This window comes from Lepus europaeus, chromosome 9 (genome assembly GCF_033115175.1).
Source record: "Lepus europaeus isolate LE1 chromosome 9, mLepTim1.pri, whole genome shotgun sequence".
Lineage (NCBI taxonomy): Eukaryota > Metazoa > Chordata > Mammalia > Lagomorpha > Leporidae > Lepus > Lepus europaeus.
In genome coordinates, this window is record NC_084835.1 from 17,705,215 (window position 1) to 17,726,078 (window position 20,864).

Sequence of the window (20,864 nt, forward strand, 5' to 3'; positions counted from 1 at the left end):
CACCTGTATGAACATTTAGCAGTAATTTCAAATGGTGATTAATTTGTCAAGTATTTTAGGTCATAAAGTAATTATGTTTTCCGTTTTATGGAAAGGATACATTGTATGAAAACTTAGGAATGTGGAAAAGCACAAAGTTGAACCAACAAATTCCAGCAATAATTAGAGATCGCATGTCATCACTGTTGCTTCGTAGGATATTTTAAGGCCAAATACACATGGCCGGCGCCGCGGCTCACTAGGCTAATCCTCCGCCTGCGGCGTCAACACTCCCGGTTCTAGTCCCAGTCAGGGCGCTGGATTCTGTCCTGGTTGTTCCTCTTCCAGGCCAGCTCTCTGCTGTGGCCTGGGAGGGCAGTGGAGGATGGCCCAAGTGCTTGGGCCCTGCACCCGCATGGGAGACCAGGAGAAGCACCTGGCTCCTGCCTTCGGATCAGCGCGGTGTGCCGGCTGTAGCAGACATTTGGGGGGTGAACCAACCGCAAAGGAAGACCTTTCTCTCTGTCTCTCTATCTCATTGTCCACTCTGCCTGTCAAAACAAAACAAAACAAAAAAAAAAACACAACAAAAACCAAATACACAGAGATTATCTGGGCTTTTAGTTTCAGCATTAAGAATTTAATAGGGAAAATATAAATACCACCATTAGAATGTACTTGTGATTATATACCAGATAATAAAGCAATATTAAATTTTAAGGCCTATTACAATCATTAGCTTTGTGAATTTTCCATGTTAACACTTAAAATTTATTGAACTTAATCATAGAAGACATCACTGGGATTTGTAGCTTATCTTTCTGAATGAGTAGGAGGGGATCCTAGTTGGATGTGCATACTGACAGTGATCAGGGGATGTCCCTCCTATTTTTTTTAAAGATTTATTTTTATTTGAAAGACATAGTACAGAGAGGCTGAGGCAGATAGAGAGGGATGGAGAGAGAGAGGCCCTCCATCCACTGGTTCACTCTATAGGTGTTTGCAACGGCCGAATCTGCGCCAATCTAAAGCCAGGAGCTAGGAACTTCCTCTGGGTCTCCCACGTGGGTGCAGCAGCCCAGTGACTTGGGCCATCTTCCACTGCCTTCCCAGGCCACAGTAGACAGTTGGGTCAGAAGTGGAGCAGCCAGGACTCAGACTGGCACCCGTATGGGATGCTGGCACTGCAGGTGGCAGGCTGTACCTGCTACGCCACAGTGCCGGCCCTTCATATTGTTGATTTATCTGTTGCTTCTGATCTCTGAAGAGACATAATAATTAATATTCTAGCTCTAAATTACACCTGTGTTGGGAATGGTCTCTCATTCACCAAAACAAAGTAAACAAAACCCAGGGCAACTCTAACCTCCATCATTAATAATTCTGATTGGACTTGCTGATGGCAGCCAAGATCTCACTTTCTTTGAATCTGGCTCCTGTTGTAGTCTTCATTTATTTATTTATATTTATTTATTTATTTGGAGAGGTAGAGTTACAGACAGAGGGAGAGATAGAGAGAAAGGTCTTGCAACCACTGGTTCACTCCCCCAAGTGGCCGCAGGGGTTAGGGCTGAACTGATCAGGAGCTAGGAGCTTCTTCCAGGTCTCCCACGCTGGTGCAGGGGCCCAAGCACCTGGGCCATCAGCACAGAACTGGATCAGAAGAGGAGCAGCTGGGAGATGAACTGGAGCCCACATGGGCTGCCGGTGGCACAGGTGGAGACTTAGCCTATTACACCACAGCACTGGCCACTCCTGTTGGAATCCTTTAAAACAGTTGTTCCTGGCACTTACGTGGTAGAGATGGAATTTATGGCATTGCCTTTTATCTCATCAGTGGTGCATGCTAAGGGCTGTGACTGTCTCCATATTAAGGAATGGCTTTGTCTTTTTTTGCCATGCAGGATTTTTTTTTTTTTTTTGACAGGCAGAGTGGACAGTGAGAGAGAGAGAGACAGAGAGAAAGGTCTTCCTTTTTGCCGTTGGTTCACCCTCCAATGGCCGCTGCGGACGGCGCATCATGCTGATCCGAACCCAGGAGCCAGGTGCTTCTCCTGGTCTCCCATGCGGGTGCAGGGCCCAAGCACTTGGGCCATCCTCCACTGCCTTCCCGGGCCATAGCAGAGAGCTGGCCTGGAAGAGGGGCAACCGGGACAGAATCCGGCACCCCGACCGGGACTAGAACCCAGTGTGCTGGTGCCACAAGGCGGAGGATTAGCCTGTTAAGTCACGGCGCTGGCCCCTGCCATGCAGGATTTTGAGTCCATGTGATTTGACTTTGCATATGGGTAAACAAGACTACACTTGGCATAATATGACTTAAATGCATAGTTTGACTTAAGTGCACAGTCCTAGATGGATATATATATATATATATATATTTTTTTTTTTTTTGACAGGCAGAGTGGATAGTGAGAGAGAGAGACAGAGAAGGGTCTTACTTTTTGCCGTTGGTTCACCCTCCAATGGCCGCTGCGGACGGCGCATCGCGCTGATCCGAAGCCAGGAGCCAGGTGCTTCTCCTGGTCTCCCATGCGGGTGCAGGGCCCAAGCACTTGGGCCATCCTCCACTGCCTTCTCGGGCCATAGCAGAGAGCTGGCCTGGAAGAGGGGCAACCGGGACAGAATCCGGTGCCCCAACCGGGACTAGAACCCGGTGTGCCGGCGCTGCAAGGTGGAGGATTAGCCTGTTAAGCCACAGCGCTGGCCCCTAGATGAATATTTAACACTCATTTTTGCAGCTGTTTATTTCCTGAGGGATCTAGGGTGGTTATCCTTTCTTTGCGTCTGCTGACGCATAACTGCTCTTCCAGACAGAGCAGAGTTCTGATCGGCTACAGGGCTCGACCACTGTGTCGTTGGTTCACAGGTGTCTTTCCACTGCCAGACCGTCAGGACTGACCGTATTGATCAGTTTTTAATGCCCAGTTTCTTCCAGCATGGATCCTCTTGGAGGGGCCCTGTGGTGCTGGTGGGTTGAAATGGGTGAGTTGACTCAACATCTTGCAGGTGGTTCTTTGGAAACGGTTATTGCTCAAGATGAAAACCTTCCAGAAGACGTTGTGAGAGAATTTGGAATTGACCTGATTACTGGCTTACATCATCTTCATCAACTGGGCATTCTGTTCTGTGACATTTCTCCTGGGAAGGTAATGCATGCAAGTTTTGATTGCCTAGCTACATGAGTCTCAGCTGAGAGTGGTCTTCTCTCAGATGTGTTTTTATTGTTAGACACAATTTTGGTATAGAGAATCTTGTAACTTAAGGTTGACGCTTTGGTTTAATAATTGCAAATACATACTTTAGCTACCTAGTTCAGTAGCTTTGAGCATGCAGAGCTGTCCCTTATTCCAGAGCTCTTTGAGTAATTACTTACTGCTGCTAAGAAGGATGAGCCCACACTCTCTGAGCTCTGAAATCATGGTGCGCACTTAGGAACTGTTATTTCGTTTGATGCTGGCATTGTTGGCTCTACATGTGTGGTTCCTACTACTACGGATTGCATATTTTCTTTGGTAACGTCATCCATTACTAAATGTGTGTCAGTGCAGTGGTCATGTAGCCTGTGTAGTTTCTGAGTTGGCATTAACACTGAGCCTTGGAAGCTGTGTGATCCTTGGATGAGTTGCCCTGCCCCTGGGCACCTAGTTTCTCTGTGATACGGAGATAGAAGCTTCCAGGGTGGTTGTGAGGATGCGATATTTAAGCTTCTGCATTGCTCACAATCGTGACCTCTATTGCCTTTTTAAGTGTGGACTTTTGGAATTGCACATATTACTAGTCAGTTTTTAACTTTTAATGTATGCCAATAAAATGAAAAATAAGAATTTTTTAAGGACTGAAGAGCGGGCCAGACAGAGTTGTCATCTACTGATTCACTCTCCAGGTGGCTGGGGCTGGGCCAGGCTAAAGCTGGGAGTTGGGAATTGAGTCCAAGTCTGCTACGTGAGTGGCAGGAAGCTGATCCCTTGAGCCATCACCAGGAGTTCTGTGTTAGCTGGAAACTGGAGTCAGAATTGAGAGCTGAGTACCAAACCGCAGAGCACTCTGATGGGGGATGGGCTGACTGGATCCCTAGGCTAAATGCTTGCTCCTTAACTTTCTGTTTGAGGACCATGTCTATGTGAAGATAGTTCAACTTAAAAAGGAAAACTCCATAAACAGCCTGTGTAGTGAATAGAAGTTCATGGTTGAACTACTTCAAGAGTTTGTAGCCACTCAAACTGCCTCCAGCCTGCTGAAAGCAAACTGTGAACAGTGTGGAAATGCATGGGTGTGACTGGATTTTAACAACTCTATTTATGGATGCTGAAATTTGAATTCCATATATTTACATGCTAACATACAGTCTAATTTTTTTAAACATTTAAAAATAGAAAAAAGCATCATTTACAACTCACAGGTGTGAAAAAACAGGCAGTGACTGGGATGTAGTTTGTTGATGTCTGTATGAGAGTTGTTAACGAGGTTCCTTGCCAGCCATTGTGATCTGAGAAATGCGGGCTGATTTGCAATAACCCGTGCTGTCGTCAGGATTCTGGTTTATGTGAATAAAGTTGTATTGCAGCACAGCTGCCCCGTTTGGTCTTGTAGTGGCTGCTTTTGTGCAACAACGGTACACAGATAGCTCAAAAAGTGTGTGGAAAAGTAGAATTAAAAGATCAGTTTATTTTGGTGTAAAAATATTTTAAATCCATGCATAGTCTTTTTCATAAAAAGTTCATGGAAAATAGGTATTGTGAAAAAGCTATGCACAATTTTAGTTTTTTGAGGGGGGTGGCTACCAAAATGAACTTTTAATTCTTTTTCTGCCAGTTTTTTGAAGTCAGTTTGTAGAATGCAGTAGATGGGGCAGAAGAGTGTATGGCTTGCAACGTCTGCAATATTTACTAGTTGACCCTTCAAAAATTGGCCCCTGCCACTGGAACTCAAGTTTGTCCCTTTGTTGTGGGCTAGGTTGGGTCTAAATCCCTAATCCAGGCTGTTGCCTCTTTCTTAGAGAAGCATTCTATGTACAGGCACAAACAGAGCGTACGAAGTGATGACATTTATTTAACAGGTGAGGAGAACACACATGCACACACTGTTGAGGGAGAGTGGGCTAGGAAAGAGAGAGAAGGAAGGGGGCTGGGCAGGTATCACCTGGGACTTGTTAAAAAGGCAGGCTCTTGGGCTCTGCCCCAGACACCTTCAAAGACTCTGGGGGCAATGGGAGGTGACTAGCTCTGTGCTTCACCGGATCCATCTAGATGATTCTAGCACTCAGAAGTCTCAAAGGCACTGTTGCAGACTGATAGACATCTTCTGTGTCTGCGGCTGCAAGGTACAGATGGACTTCAACTTGGTTTTCCAAACAGAAAAGTCACCTGACCCATTGCAGCTGCCGGGGAGTGTTCTTAGTGATGTTGGAGGAAATGATAGAACTGTTAGAACAGTGCTTCCTGGCATGGTTTCAAGCACAGTTGACTGTCAATCACAAATTGTGCGAGTAGTCTTGAGCACGTACCATATGCCGTTCATTGTTACAAGCTTTTTACATGGGTAACCTCAGTGAATCCTTAGCACAGTCTGAAGAGTTGGGTATTATTATTATTATTATTTGCATTTTGTAAGTGAAAAAAAAGAGGATTAGAAAGGTTAAGTCAGTTCTCCCGAGTCAGCCAGCAAGTAATTGGAGCTGCGGCTCAAATCCACTTCTGTAACTCAAAACCCTAGTGTTCGTCCTATGTTATGCTTTCTGTCCCAGCTACGAAACCACTTTGGATGTGGGGGTTTTCAAGTCCTTTTTCAGATATCACCAGCGATTGGTGAGAATAAATTCTTCTGTATATAGCTGTCCATCAGTAGCTGTGGGGAACTGGTTCCAGTACCCCCACCCCAGATACCAGAATCAGAATACATATGTCCTTTGCTTAATATGGCAGAGTATCTACATCAGGTCTATACACTCGTCTCATACATTTTAAATCCTGTCCAGATTGCTTATAATGGCTAATACGGTGTAAATGCTATGAAAATGGTAGTTATATAATGTACCAAGGGAATAATGATGGAGAATAAAGTCTTGTGCAAATTATTTTCTGAATATTTTTTTAATTTATTTTTTATTTTTTTATTTTTTGACAGGCAGAATGGACAGTGAGAGAGACAGAGAGAAAGGTCTTCCTTTTTGCCGTTGGTTCACCCTCCAATGGCCGCCGCGGTAGGCGCGCTGCGGCCAGCGCACCGCGCTGATCCGATGGCAGGAGCCAGGTGCTTCTCCTGGTCTCCCATGGGGTGCAGGGCCCAAGGACTTGGGCCATCCTCCACTGCCCTCCCTGGCCACAGCAGAGAGCTGGCCTGGAAGAAGGGCAACCAGGATAGAATCCGGCGCCCTGACCGGGACTAGAACCTGGTGTGCCGGCGCCGCAAGGCGGAGGATTAGCCTAGTAAGCCGCGGCGCCGGCCGTGATTATTTTTGATCTACAATTTGTTTGACAGATACAGATGACCAAAGGGCTCATTCTTCATTATCCCTTATCTCTCCTGAAAGTCTGATGTTTCTCTATGTAGTTAGATGATGTGTTCATTATATGTCTAGGAATAAGCAGCTTAATTTTTGATTCTGTTACAGATGTTGAAATTTTTCTTTAGCTTTTTGAAAAAATAATAAGCATTTTTCTGAGTTGTGATGAAGCAAAAATGTTGATGCTCATGAGTATTTTAGTGTAAGAGCAGGAGTCGTGGCACAGTGGGTTAAGCCACTGGTTGGGCTGCCTACATCCCATATCAGAGTGCCTATTTGAGTCCTGGCTGCTCTGCTTCTGACCCAGCCTCCTGCTAATGCAGCTTGGGAGGAAGCAGATTATGCCTTAAGTGCTTGGGTCCCTGCTACCCATTTTGGTGTTCCTGGCTCCTGGTTCTGGCCTGATACAGCCTGGTCCTGGATGTTGTGGACATCTGAAGAGTGATTAGTGGATGGAAGATAGGTAGATAGATGATCGATTGATTGATCAATGGATTTATCTCTCTTTCATATAGATGAAAACGAACATTTAAAAAGTTCTTCAGTGCAATTATAAGAGGTAGATAGGCCGGCACCATGGCTCAATAGGCTAATCTTCCGTCTTGTGGCGCCTGCACACCGGGTTCTAGTTCCGGTTGGGGTGCTGGATTCTGTCCCGGTTGCCCCTCTTCCAGGCCAGCTCTCTGCTATGGCCCAGGAGGCAGTGGAGGATGGCCCAAGTGCTTGGGCCCTGCACCTACATGGGAGACCAGGAGAAGCACCTGGCTCCTGCCTTTGGATCAGCGAGATGCGCTGGCCACAGCGGACATTGGAGGGTGAACCAGCGGCAAAGAGGAAGACCTTTCTCTCTGTCTCTCTCACTATCTGCTCTGTCCAAAAAAAAAAAAAAAAAAAAAAAAAAAAAAAAAAAAAGAGGTACTTATGAATGTTTAAATTGAGCTGAATTTGCTTCGGAAGATGTTTATTTTCTAATCTTTCACAGATACTGTTGGAAGGACCTGGCACGTTGAAGTTCAGCAACTTCTGCTTGGCCAAAGTGGAAGGTGAAAACTTGGAAGAGTTCTTTGCTTTGATTGCAGCAGAAGAAGGAGGAGGTGATAGTGGGGAAAATGTGCTGAAGAAAAGCATGAAAAACAGAATCAAAGGTATGGTGGCCCTGGGCAGTTTAAAGACCGTAAGGCCAGTGGGAGGCCGCCGAACTCCTGTGTGTAGGAGATGATTTCAGTCTTCTATTTCGCCAATCAAATGCTGTGCTGAAAATCATAATGACCGGAAGTCTAAATGTAGGAATGACTGTCCCTGGCCTAACGTTTCCCACGTGGGTCTAATACCATGTCAGCCACAGGGAGGCCACCATCTTGTCCCTAGCTTTTTGTGTCACCACTCGTTAGAAACCAGGGAGCCGGGTTTTCAGCACTTAGAACGGTGCCTGGCACACACTAGTAGTTGTCTGTTGGATGCTGTTGAGTGGCTCCTGTTCTGCAGCTGAGACAACTTCCCAGGGTGCACTGCTCGTGGGTAGTTTTGACAATGAGATAGAGCCACAGAAGCTAAAATTGTAGTTGAGGGGAGTCTGAAGTGCTATGTATGATACTTTTCGGGGGGCAGAAAGTGGTAAAGATCTTAGCTTCCTAAGTTCCATGGGAGCTCAGGGCCTTCAAAGCTCTGAGGGGGTCACCATGCTGCCAGTCAAGTGGGTTGCCCACAGGTGGGAGGGGTACTTTGGAAAGAGGGTAGCATTCTTTCCTGGGCTTGGTAGGCACTGTGGCACAGGGATGAGGAAAAAAGATGTGGAACAGTAGGTTAAGCATCAGTATGACCAGAGGATGTTTAGCATTGAGAGCCAGCTTTGTGTGCACTAGAATTTGGTCCCCAAGAAGATGACGTCTAGAACCCTAAACACCCCCAGCATGTCTGGCGTTTTATGGAAATGACTGTCATGGGCTGTGTCAGTCGGATATTAAGTTCTGAATTATTACTTAGGATTTTATTGTAGAAAATGAAGTGATATATTTCAGGACTGCGTGTTTGAGATAATCCCTGTGTTGTGGACAAATAAGTCAGAAGTTCTCACAGTGACACTGGGCTACTTCTGGGTCTTGGCAACGATGGGGGGCAAGTTAGCCTCTCTGGCCAAGGATGGAGCAGTACAGGGTAAGCCCTGACCTTGAGGGATCACCCACATGGTAGATGGCCCACCCTCTCATCCCTGTGATAGAAGAAGTCCAAAGTCAGACCGCTTCTATTTTTCTGGAGTCCTTGAGAATTTACAGTCTATATGTGGCAATGAACAAGGCACATGAGCCAGTTAAACACTTAGCCTTTTGACAGATGAGAGTCGCTGGGTGTTGGGATGGAGTTCATAACTGGTCAATAGCAGTGCATAGCCCTAGAGAAACTAACAGTGGTCCTGATGTGAGTACTGATGAACAAGAGAGACAACAATCTTGACTGGTCTACATCCGGGTCGTATTTCAGAGAGCTTCTGATAAGCATGCCTGGATTCCAGTTCTGCCTTTGTTTCTTTTAATGTCATGGATGGCTGCTGTTGGTTCAAGATTCTCCGTGACCTTGCAGAACCTTTCTTGGACCACATGTTGTCTTCCTAACCGTCCTTCCCTTCTCTGTTTTTCGGGGTCGGACATGCTTTGCTCTCTGAGCAGCTCGCCCCATTTTTCCCTGCAGGTGTTTCCTGTAAAGAATCCTCGCAAGGTGAATGCTGTCTGGGTGTTGGCTTCTTGGAGTACTCAGAAGAACAGTTCTCACTGCTCAGAACCCATGCCTTTTGGTTTATGAAGCAGCGCACTTCTTGTTGACAGTTTCCCTCCCACGTCAAGTGCTTCCTCACCCCCATGCCCCCTGCTCCTGTTTCCCCTTCTGCTCTTCTTTCTTGGCCTCAGCTCCTTTGAGGAAGACTTTTATTGGACTGAATACTTAGAGGCTAGCTCTATTATTATTTCTTGTGTGCATAGTTTTTTTAAAGATTTTATTTATTCTGAAAGGCATAGTTATATGGTGGTAGTGGTGGTGGTGGTGGTGGTGGTGGTGTGTATATGTTTAGGGGACAGAGAGAATCTTTGATCTGCTGTTCATTCCCCAAATGGCCGCAATGGCCGGGCTGAAGCCCGGAGCCAGGAGTTTCCTCTGGGTCTCTCATGTGGGTGACAGGGGCCTAAGCACTTGGGCCACCCTCCACTGCTGTCCCAGATATGTCAGCAGGGAGCTGGATTGGAAATGGAGCAGCTGGGACTTGAGTTAGCAACCATGTGGGATCCTGGCAGTGCCGACCCACATGTGCATGGATTTCTCATTGCTCTTACCGTACCATAATTATTTTCTCTTGTCTTTTCCCCATTTGATTATGAATGTAGGGATCTATGTTTTTTGGCTTATTAGTGTATTCATTTGTTTCGCATTTACTTATAAATGAGTCCGCATATTTTAGACGCTGTAAATATGGATGTGAATAAATAGGCATGAATTGTGTCATCGTTGAGCTTTTATTTCAAGTGGGAGAAGATGGATAGACATTCATGTTCAGCAAATATTAACACAGCCCCTCATTAAGTGCTAGGCAGGGTGCCTGGATAGCCCCTGGGCCTCATTTTTCTTTGTTTCGTTAGCACCTGGTACAGAAGGATAGGCCCTCTGTACTGTTACTGTTTGTTGAACAAGGGAACACACCTATAAGTGTGGCAGCACAGCCAGAGTGTTCCCTGGGAGGTCTGGGAACCACACCTATGGACCCCCAACATTGCCAGATGCCATAATGGTCCCTGGAAATAGTTTGCTGGAAGGTTTACACCTTAGAGGAATTCTGTGTCCAAATGATTGGTGATGACTTCACGGAGAGAATGTTCTCACTGGAAGATTTCGAGGTAGAGCGGGCAGAGTATCCACTGGGGGGAGGTGAAGACCCTGGACTTGGGGGGTGCGCAACAACTGCCCACCTGTGTGTTTTACCAGGTGTTCAGTACCCCTCTAAGCTGCTCTGATAAGTGAATGAAGGCTCTTAGTAGCTCCATAGTACAAGGTATCTATGTGATACCAAACTTTGTGTAATGTCTGTGTGATACACCTGAGTACTCTTTATTTTTTTAAATTTCCATTTTATTGGAAAAGCAGAGAGACAGAAAGGTTATCCATCCGTGGATTCATTCCTCAAATGCCCACAATAGCCAGGATTGGGCCAGGCCGAAGCCAAGAGTCCAAAACCCAATCCAGGTCTCCTACGCAGATGGCAGGGACCCAAGTCCTTAAGCCATTACCTGCTGCTTCCCAGCGTGCTTCAGCAGGAAGTAGAATTGGAAGCAGAGCCAGGGCTCAGATCCAGGCACTCTGGTAGGGGATGCAGGTGTCCCACGGAGCCTCTAAACCCCTGTACCGAAACGCCGGCCCCATGAGTGCTGGGAGTTGCTCTGAGGTAGGACTTGGAGGAGCTGATCTGCAAATGGCTCCGTTCTTGCTGCCTCCTGGATTGAGGAAGCAGGAATTGGGACAAAGGCTCTGTCAGCCTGCATCTTTGAATTACTTATGGGAATCGGAGCTCCTAGGCCTACCTAGGATGGATGTGAAGTTTGAGTAATAAATAAACCTGTAGTAAATCAGTGGGATTTTGGGATTGTTGACACTGTTTAAATTTTTAAAATAATGTGTTTATTATATTTGAGAGGCATAGAGAGAATTGACATCCACTGTGTACTGCCCCAGTGCCCACAACAGCTGGGGCTGGGCTGCAGCTAAGAGCTAGGAGCTCAATCTCGGTCTCCCACATGTTGGCCAGGGACCCAATCATCGAAGCCATCACCACCGTCTGCCACGGTCTGTATTAGCAGGAAACTGAAATCAGGAGCCACAGCTGGGCATTGAACCCAGGCCCTGTGGTGCAGGATACAGGCCTCACAACTGATAGCTTAACCTCTAGGCCAATTGCCTATGCATAAATTAACATAGTTAAGTTGGAACACTGTAATGGAAGGTTCTTCAGACTATTTAAACTGTCAATTTTAAAAAAGAGTAGAATGTGCCCCACCTCTCACCCAGGTATATTTCCCAAATCTGTTTGTTCCTATCCTTTGCAAAAAATCTGAACTAGCACTGAGAAAACATTTGAAACAGTCAATTATGTGTGAAGGTTGATTGATGTGTATGCTTTTTTCACCTGGTGTTTTGCAGATGGGTTTGTGTTGGGAGAAATACAAAGGTCTAACAGAGTTGTTTCTTACTATTTTAGGATCTCCGATATATACAGCACCGGAAATCGTGAAGGGCACTGATTACTCCATCGCCAGTGACCTCTGGTCTTTGGGCTGTCTACTTTATGAAATGTTTTCAGGTGATCCCTTTCTGTTTCTTTTTTCTTTTTGACAGGCAGAGTTAGAGAGAGACAGAGAGAAAGGTCTTTTTCCGTTGGTTTACCCCCCAGATGGCCGCTATGGCTGGCGTGCTGCGCCGATCCGAAGCCAGGAGCCAGGTGCTTCCTCCTGGTCTCCCATGCGGGTGCAGGGCCCAAGCACTTGGGCCATCCTCCACTGCCCTCCCAGGCCACAGCAGAGAGCTGGATTGGACATAATCCGGGCACCCAGGACAGAATCCGGAGCCCCAAACAGGACTAGAACCCGGGGTGCCAGCGCCGCAGGCGGAGGATTAGCCTAGTGAGCCATGGTGCCGGCCCCTTTCTGTTTCAGTTGGAAATCAGAGCTAGGCAGAACAAAATTAAAAAACAAAGCAAAAAAAAAAAAAACCCAGGGTGAAGTCTGTAATTTGCAAGTATTTTGCCTATAAGATGTTGAAAAACAGCTTTTGCTAAATTAAAAAAAATTAATTTGAAAGGCGGAAGGACACAGAAGTTTTCCATCTACTGATGCATTCCCCAAATGGCTGGGGCAGATGAAGCCAGGAGCCCAGAGCTTGGTCTGGATCTCCCATGTGGGTGGCAGGTACCCGAGTGCTTCAGCTGTCACCCACTGCCGCCCAGTGTGCATATAGGCAAGAAGCTGAATTGGAAGTGGAGAAGGCACTCAGACCCAGGCACTTGGATGTGGGCCCAGGCATCCTGAGCAGTGTTAGCTGCTGCAGCAAACACCTACCCCTAAATTTTTATATATATTGATTGTGAGTACATACCTGGGCATCCATGCACAGTATATTGTCCTGGGGTCTTTGGTACATACATCTCATTTTTCATGATGATCTGGAATGCTATAAATTGTGCTTCTTAGCAGGATCTTTTGTACAGGTGCCTTGTGTAAATTACTTCGATGTACTGAGTGGTCCAGGGAATCTCTCCACCAGGGTTGCTAATCTGTATATTTGATACATTTTGAATAAGTGAAATATCAAAATATATAGACAATGTATTTGGCATATAAAGCATTCAATAATTATTACTGTCTATTTCTCTCCTGAAATTTGTGTAATTCTGAAATGTCTGTAGTTGAGATTACTTTAGAATTATTGGTGAGAGCAAAATACTGAGTGTACATGATTTAATGTGATTTCAGGAAGACCTCCATTCTTCTCAGAAAGTGATTCAAAGTTGATTGAAAATATTCTTTATGAAGATCCTTTGCCACCTGTTCCAAAAGGTAAGATTTCTTAGAATAAGTGCAGATAATTTAGTTTATACTGACCAAAGGTACAACTTTATCCAAAGTTTGTTTTTTACAGATTTGTAATCACTGTGAATTGTATCCTTTAAAGATTTATTTATTTGAAAGTAGAGTTACAGAGAGGCACAAGCTGAGAGAGAAAGAAGTCTTGAATCTGCTGGTTCATTCCCCAAATGGCCATAATGGCTGAAGCTGCGCTGACCTGGAGCCAGGAGCTTCTTCTGGGTCTCCCACATGTGTGCAGGGCCATCTTCCACTGCTTTCCCAGGCCACAGCAGAGAGGTGGATGGGAAGTGGAGCAGCCGGGACTTGAACCGGCGCCCATATAGGTTGCTGGCGTGGCAGGTGGTGGCTTTACCTGCTACACCACAGCACTGGCCACGATTTTTTTTATTTTAAATACTCTTAGTGTTAATTCTTGTTTTCTTCCATAAGTTAAAGCTTTCTGTGCATGGAGGGGAAATTGGAAAATGAAGATGCTGAGTTTGGTCGGGGTATCACTGGAGGTCACCCTGTAGTTTTCACAGGGATTTTAAGATTGTGACTGTAGTAACCCGTGGTGCTGCTACTGTGATTGCTTTGTCCCAAGCATGCTTGGCTGTTGTCACTGGTCATTGTGTTTATGGCCACTTCTTTTAACTGTGCTCAGATGAATTGACTATGACATGCTGATCTTATTTATTTATTTATTTACTTATTTATTTATTTTTGACAGGCAGAGTGGACAGTGAGAGAGAGAGAAAGGTCTTCCTTTGCCGTTGGTTCACCCTCCAATGGTCACTGTGGCCGGCACACTGCACTGATCCGAAGGCAGGAGCCAGGTGCTTCTCCTGGTCTCCCATGTGGGTTCAGGGCCCAAGGACTTGGGCCATCCTCCACTGCCCTCCCGGACCACAGCAGAGAGCTGGCCTGGAAGAGGAGCAACCGGGACAGAACCCGGTGCCCCAACTGGGACTAGAACCCGGTGTGCCGGCGCCGCAAGGCGGAGGATTAGCCTAGTGAGCTGCGGTGCCGGCCTCTGATCTAATTTAAAAAGATAAAAAGTTATAAGATGAATGGTTGCATGTTTATTATTTGCCTGTTAAATCTTAAATCTTCCAAGTAGGGGCCAGTGCTGTGGTGTAGCTGGTAAACTAAATAAATACATCTTTTTAAAAAAATCTTCAAAGTTAAAGGATTACAAGTATTATAATCTTAAGTGCCCCATAAAGTTGATCAAGTTAGGAAGGTTTCTGAGAAAAAGACGTGTAGTTCATGGCTGGAGACAAGGGTATGAGTTTCTCAGGCTGGTGGTCCTTATTGGGATTGTTCCATAAAGATGTTAGTTAAGACTTAGTTTTGAAAGTTTGCATTTTTAAAAAAATTTTTGTGATGTTGGAAAAACTGTTTTTATCTTTGGTTTTGTGCCCAGCCTTCTTGCCCCACCAAACAGAGGCTCTGATTGTTACTGGATGCAGTATATGATTAAAAACAACTTAGGAGCCTAAAGCACTAACTGAGTATTGATTTAGGATAGTGAGATAAAGTTGATTGAATTATGTGTTCATCTACTTAACTTTTTTTTTTTCCATTTTGGAAATTAATTTGTTTATAGATGCTTCTTTTCCTAAAGCGTCTTCAGATTTTGTTAACTTGCTTGATGGGTTACTTCAAAAAGATCCACAGAAAAGGTACGTATGCCATTTTAACATGACTGGATTCTCTTTTCCTGTACTAAGTAGTGGCTCAGTAGGTTGACAGGTTTTCTTGTACCTTCCAAATCCGAAACGTGTTTCTTTCCATCATATATTTCAGGCTAACATGGGTTTAGACTTCTGAATTAGGCAGGCTGTTCTCAAGATGGTTAAGTTACTAGATGTTAATGGTATTTCAGTGTCATGCCTTTAGATTGTCATGGGGATGCCCAGTAATGGGACGGTGGACACACGGTGAGTTTGCTGGATTGCATCGATGTCAGGAAGTTAAAGTTGTTGTGAGGGCACGGGGGAGGGGAGGGGAGGCGGAGGTGAAGAAGAGGGAAATGGGAGCCCTTAGCTTGGGAGGCAGAGGCATTGAGTTTCCAGTTCGAGTTCTGCCAGCACATATCTGGGGGTACAGGAGCCAGGAGGGGAGGAGAGTTCAGGTAAGTATTCGGGTCTCTTGCTTTCAGAGTATAAAATTGAGTGTAGCTATAAAATAATCCTTTGTCTACCTTTATTAAATAGTATAGGAAAAGTGCTGCAGAAGCAAATGCTGATTCTCATGTAAGCTGTAGGGCCAACTTCCTTTGCTTCCTTTAGAGTACTTTTTGCCATTGGTGTTATTTTGATAAATAACTTTCAAGCAACTTTTAATGGACTGTAAGTAAAACTAATTTATTTAGGATTGTATAATCACATATGCCTACATTTCTATCTCTGTAATGTATTTTTTTTTTTTTTTTGCTTAACTGGAATCGCTCCATAAGCTACTTTTCTTGTCCTATATTATGAATTTTTTGTATTGATATAGATTAATGTAGGATGTATATGCAATCATATATAATATAAATAAAGGTTTAGAATGCTTCCTGGAGTATGAAATACCTTGCTGTATTAAATATCTTCTTTGTGAAGTGTGTTTTTGGTTGGGGGCTGTCCCTTGAGAAACTGGCCATAGGCTAAGAGTATTGGACAATTTGATACATTGACCACAGTCCAGGGACACAGGCTGATTTGCACCTGTAGCAAATAAATCCTAGAAAGCTGCTCCACTCCCATCCTCACCTCCCATAGGCTTTGTGACCTTTCACATTTTTGCCAATCTGATGTGTGGGAAATAAATTTTAACTGCTCTATTGGTCATCTTAATTTCTCTTCTAGTGAAGTAATAAGATCCCTTTGTGTAGAAGGAATATTACATGTGGTTACCAATTCTTCTCATGTTCAGGTTTTACTTTTGATCAAGGTAATTTGTATTTAGTACAGAAATCTTGAAAACCAAATACATTTTTCTTTTTTGCTTTTAAATTTTAGTGAGGCTCACCAATCTGGTGAGCATGTATACTCTGGTAGTAGTGAAAATTCATGCTTTGCAAGTGAGCCTGGGTTTTAGATAAAGCTTAGTGTCACCGGAATCTGGTAACATTATGTTGACTCCTCAACAGAGGACTGACTCACAGCCAGGAGACTGATCAAGTCTCGTTTTTGTCTGAATAGAGTTCACAAAGTGAAGTTGCAAAAATGAAATGTGTCCTCCAGTCAGGGTGATTCAAACACTCCTAACTCTGAGGACGAAAAAGGTGCCAGAATTATAAATTGTTAATATCTAACATGAACACGTTGATGTTTGTAGTATGAGATATTATTTGTGGTTGCCAATTGACTTTTGTTTGTTTTACTATTGATCAAGGTAATTTCTATTTCATATACATAAGTTAGATATTAATATATGTAAAATACATATCTAAGATGTATCTATTCATCTATAAACATATGTATAGCAATAGTTTGCAGAACCTAAGTGTTTTCATCCAGTGCTATGGCCTGTGAAGCCCAAGACTTCTGGTGCTTAGTTGTCAGGACTGTTGGATTTTACACCATTTAAGACTGGAGAATAATTTCCTCTGATTGTACTAAAAGAGGTTAATGAAATGGCAAAATACAACTTCAGCGTTAGCATCTCTGCCTCACTTAATGGAGATACTTATAAACTACAAAATCTTACATACAGCTGACAGGTCTTGGAAATTTTCCAAGGGAAATCACGTTACAAATTGTTCTCGCACCACTTTCGTTTTGTGCAGGTTCACCTGGGCAGATCTACTGCAGCATTCGTTTTGGAAGAATGCTTTCAGTCAAGAAGAGCAGGACGCCAGCGTCAACGATTTCGGCTTCAGGTGGTATCCGCTTACCTTTGTGCGTGAGCCCTGCTTACCCAACACTCACGCCATGACTGTCGTGCTAATGCAACACCTGTGGCCTGAATTTCTATGCTTTTGTAGGAGGGGACAGTCAAGCATTTCTTTGAGGTTGCTTAGAGTCACTGTAGCTTTGTGTTCTTCATTTTGCTCGTTTGCTGAGACATCCTTGGTTTCTCCGTCAGCGACTTAGTAGGCAGTTGTGAGTCCTGTTCACCAAACGCGTCTGCCTTCCGGCGTGCTGGGTCTCATTTCCCCCGTCAAGGTAGATGTGGCCATGGGCCTCGCTTTGGCTCATGAAATGTGAGCCAATGTGATGCGTTGTTTTTGGTAGAAACCTTAAGAATCACTGCGTAATTTGCCACATGTCTTCCTCCTGATGGTTTCACTGGGGAAAAGTGTCAGAATGACGTTTCTGTCTGCCCAGATCTCAAGTGAGCAGCTGTTCATGGCTGTGTGTGAGGGAGATGTTACACGATGAGGTTAGAAGTCACTAGGCTTTGGGTGTTAGGACCACATTACTGAGCTTATGCTGCCTGATATGTACTTTTGCTATCAAATCTTCTTAGCCAGAACACTTAGCAAGGTGATGGTGTTTGGAAAAGAGCAAGGCAAGAAGTTGTTGAGTAGGGGTACGGTTGATGGTGTTTGGAAAAGAGCAAGGCGAGAAGTCGTTGAGTAGGGGTACGGTCTTCGTAATTCACTGTTCTCCCCCTCAGCTCATTCACTGGTAAGTGGTTGTCTGCTCCTTAATTTTAATCTTGGTAAATTCAATATTTTTTTATTTTATTTTTTTTTTATTTTTGACAGGCAGAGTGGACAGCGAAAGAGAGAGACAGAGAGAAAGGTCTTCCTTTTGCCGTTGGTTCACCCTCCAATGGCCGCCGCGGCTGGCGCGCTGCGGCCGGCGCACCGCGCTGTCCGATGGCAGGAGCCAGGTGCTTCTCCTGGTCTCCCATGGGGTGCAGGGCCCAAGGACTTGGGCCATCCTCCACTGCACTCCCTGGCCACAGCAGAGAGCTGGCCTGGAAGAGGGGCAACCGGGACAGGATCGGTGCCCCGACCGGGACTAGAACCCGGTGTGCCGGCGCCGCAAGGCAGAGGATTAGCCTATTGAGCCGCGGCGCCGGCCATAAATTCAATATATTGGATAGAGAAGTCTGAGTTCCATTTAAGGTCTCCCCTGAACTTGAGTTGTGTATCCCTGTGAGTTTCAACCACATTCTCACTGTTGCATTAAGCGCTCTTGGGCTTCCAGAGAAGTCAAAGTTATAGGGGCTGACTTTGTGGTTAAGCCTTTGCCTGCAGCAGTGGCATCCCACTTGGGCTCTGGTTCGTGTCCCAGCTGCTCCACTTCCAATCTAGCTCCCTACTGATGGCCTGGGAAAGCAGTGGAAGATGGCTCAAGTGCTTGGACCCACTACACGCACATAGGAGACCTGGAAGAAGCTCCTGGCTCCTGGCTTCGGATCCACCCAGCTCTGGCTGTTGCTGGGGGGTGAAGCAGTGGATGAAAGATCTCTAACTGTCTCTCCCTTTCTCTGTATATAATTCTGCCTCTCAAAGAAAATTTTTAAACTTTTTTTTGAGAGAAGTCAAAGTTCTAGCTCCCACCTTCCAGATGCTTACAATCTGCCATGAGGGGAGCGTGATATAACTAAGCTGCTCCCAAGGAGGTGTCAGCAAAATGGGCCCTCGTCCTGGATGCTCCATGTCAGCAAGTGGCAAAACACCTCTGTCCCTCAGTTTGTACTCATTAAATAAACGAGGGAGTTCCTGTTCTGCTACTTCTGCAGAACCGTTGGACAATTTGAGATAGGGGCCGGCGCCGTGGTGTAGCAGGTAAAGCTGCCACCTGCAGTGCCAGCATCCCATATGGGCACCAATTCAAGTCCTGGCTGCTCCACTTTTGATCCAGCTCTCTGCCATGGCCTGGGAAAGCAGTAGAAGATGGCCCAAGTCCTTGGGCCTCTGTACCCGCGTGGGAGACTCAGAAGAAGTTCCTGGCTTTAGATTGACTCAGCTCTGTTGTGGCCATCTGGAGAGGGAACCAGTGGATGGAAGACCTCTCTATCTGCCTCTCCCTCTGCATAACTCTACCTTTCAAATAAATAAAAATTGAAAATATATATGAGATAAACAAAAATACTCTGAAAAAATGTAAATGATTATGCAAATAGATATCATTAATTCTTTACTGCTCCCCTTTTCTACAAGATGAATATTTAGATCTTGGAAACTGACTTTGAGTAACTAATGGAGCTCAATTTGTTGTTTTTTTGTCTATTTGTATTTAGAAATCTAGGAATATTTTCCATTCAGTAAGATGATTTTGACTTATTTATTTATTTATTTATTTTTGACAGGCGGAGTGGATAGTGAGAGAGAGAGAAAGGTCTTCCTTTTTACCGTTGGTTCACCCTCCAATGGCCGCTGCGGCTGGCGCATCTCGCTGATCCGAAGGCAGGAGCCAGGTGCTTCTCCTGGTCTCCCATGCGGGTGCAGGGCCCAAGCACTTGGGCCATCCTCCACTGCCTTCCCAGGCCACAGCAGAGAGCTGGCCTGGAAGAGAGGCAACCGGGATATAATCCGGCGCCCCAACTGGGACTAGAACCTGGTGTGCCGGCGCCGCAAGGCAGAGGATTAGCCTGTTAAACCACGGCACCGGCCATGATTTTGACTTAAACATCCCTTACGTAGACATTCTTGCCACCTGTCTAAACAGAGACAGTTTAAGATATTATTTTTGATCTGTATCTTTTTTTCTTTTCTTGCCTTACTGTATTTGTTCTTTTTTTACAGATTTATTTATTTATTTGAAAGACTTACACAGAGGGAAGGAGAGGCAGAAAGAGAGAGAGCAGAGAGAGAGAGAGAGAGAGAGAGAGAGAGAGAGAGGGAGGGAGGGAGAGGTCTTCTATCTGCTGGTTCACTCTTCAAATGGCTGCAACAGCTGGAGCTGTGCCTATATTAAGCCAGGACCAGGAGCTTCCTCTGCGTCTGCCGTGTGGGTGCAGGGACCCAAGGACTTGGGCCATCTTCTATTGCTTTCCCGGGCCATAGCAGAGAGCTGGATCAGAAGTGGAGCAGTCAGGACTCAAACCGGTGCCCATATGGGATGCTGGCACTTCAGGCACTTCAGGCCAGGGCGTTAACCCGCTGCACCACAGCACCAGTCCCTGCCTGGTTTCTAATTCTAGGGTGAAAGCATTTGGTGTCTCCCATTGAATATGATGTTGGCCAGAGGTTTATGAAGCTACTCTTTGTTAGATTGAATGAACATAGAATTTTATCAAATGCTTCTCGTGTATCATTGGGTAGGGTTGTTTTTCAAGTATTGACCAAGCCTCACCTTCCCATCATACATCCTCCTTGGTCATGGTGTAGGATAGTTTTTCTGTCTTGCTTGATTGCCTTTGGATCCAAGTGCCATGAAGACAGAGAGGGAAAAAGAGAGCAGAGCCACAAGGGTATTCCCTAGGGGTTTTTTGTTTTGTTTTTGTTTGTTTGTTTGTTTTTTTTTTTTTTGCATCAAAGCTCTGGTTAGGGAAAGAGCATTGCTCTCTGCTAGAGTCCACGGTCCTTGCCTGCAGGTGCACTTACCTGTTACCTGGCTGCTGCAGGAGGCAGCACAGAACAAATGGGGAGAAGGAAGAGCAAGCTGGGCCATTTCTCCTGCCCTCTCTCAGCTCTTTCGCATTCCTTGGGACAGGAATGGAGGGCTTCTTTCTGGCTGAACGTGTTGACTGTGAGTCTAGGCCAATATGGACGGGAAATATAAAGGGAAACCTCATTGCAGGTTTTAGTGGTACTTGAGGTTCTGGTTTACTTCCCAAGTCTGCCTGCCACTGATTGTTACTTAGAAATAAGGTTTACGGACCCCTTGGTACTA

At 45.3% G+C, this 20,864-nt stretch overlaps 1 protein-coding gene across 5 annotated transcripts in view; it reads left to right on the plus strand.

Moving 5' to 3' along the window:
- The window catches only part of ULK4 (unc-51 like kinase 4), a 597,001-nt gene that overhangs the window by 21,439 nt on the left and 554,698 nt on the right, over positions 1 to 20,864 (plus strand). For all 5 annotated transcript variants that reach the window (XM_062200117.1, XM_062200120.1, XM_062200121.1 and 2 more), the window contains exons 4-9: positions 2,989 to 3,128; positions 7,467 to 7,629; positions 11,718 to 11,819; positions 12,988 to 13,071; positions 14,690 to 14,765; positions 16,859 to 16,951. In XM_062200117.1, coding sequence (XP_062056101.1) covers positions 2,989 to 3,128; positions 7,467 to 7,629; positions 11,718 to 11,819; positions 12,988 to 13,071; positions 14,690 to 14,765; positions 16,859 to 16,951 — 658 coding nt within the window. The remainder of the gene's footprint in view (positions 1 to 2,988; positions 3,129 to 7,466; positions 7,630 to 11,717; positions 11,820 to 12,987; positions 13,072 to 14,689; positions 14,766 to 16,858; positions 16,952 to 20,864) is intronic.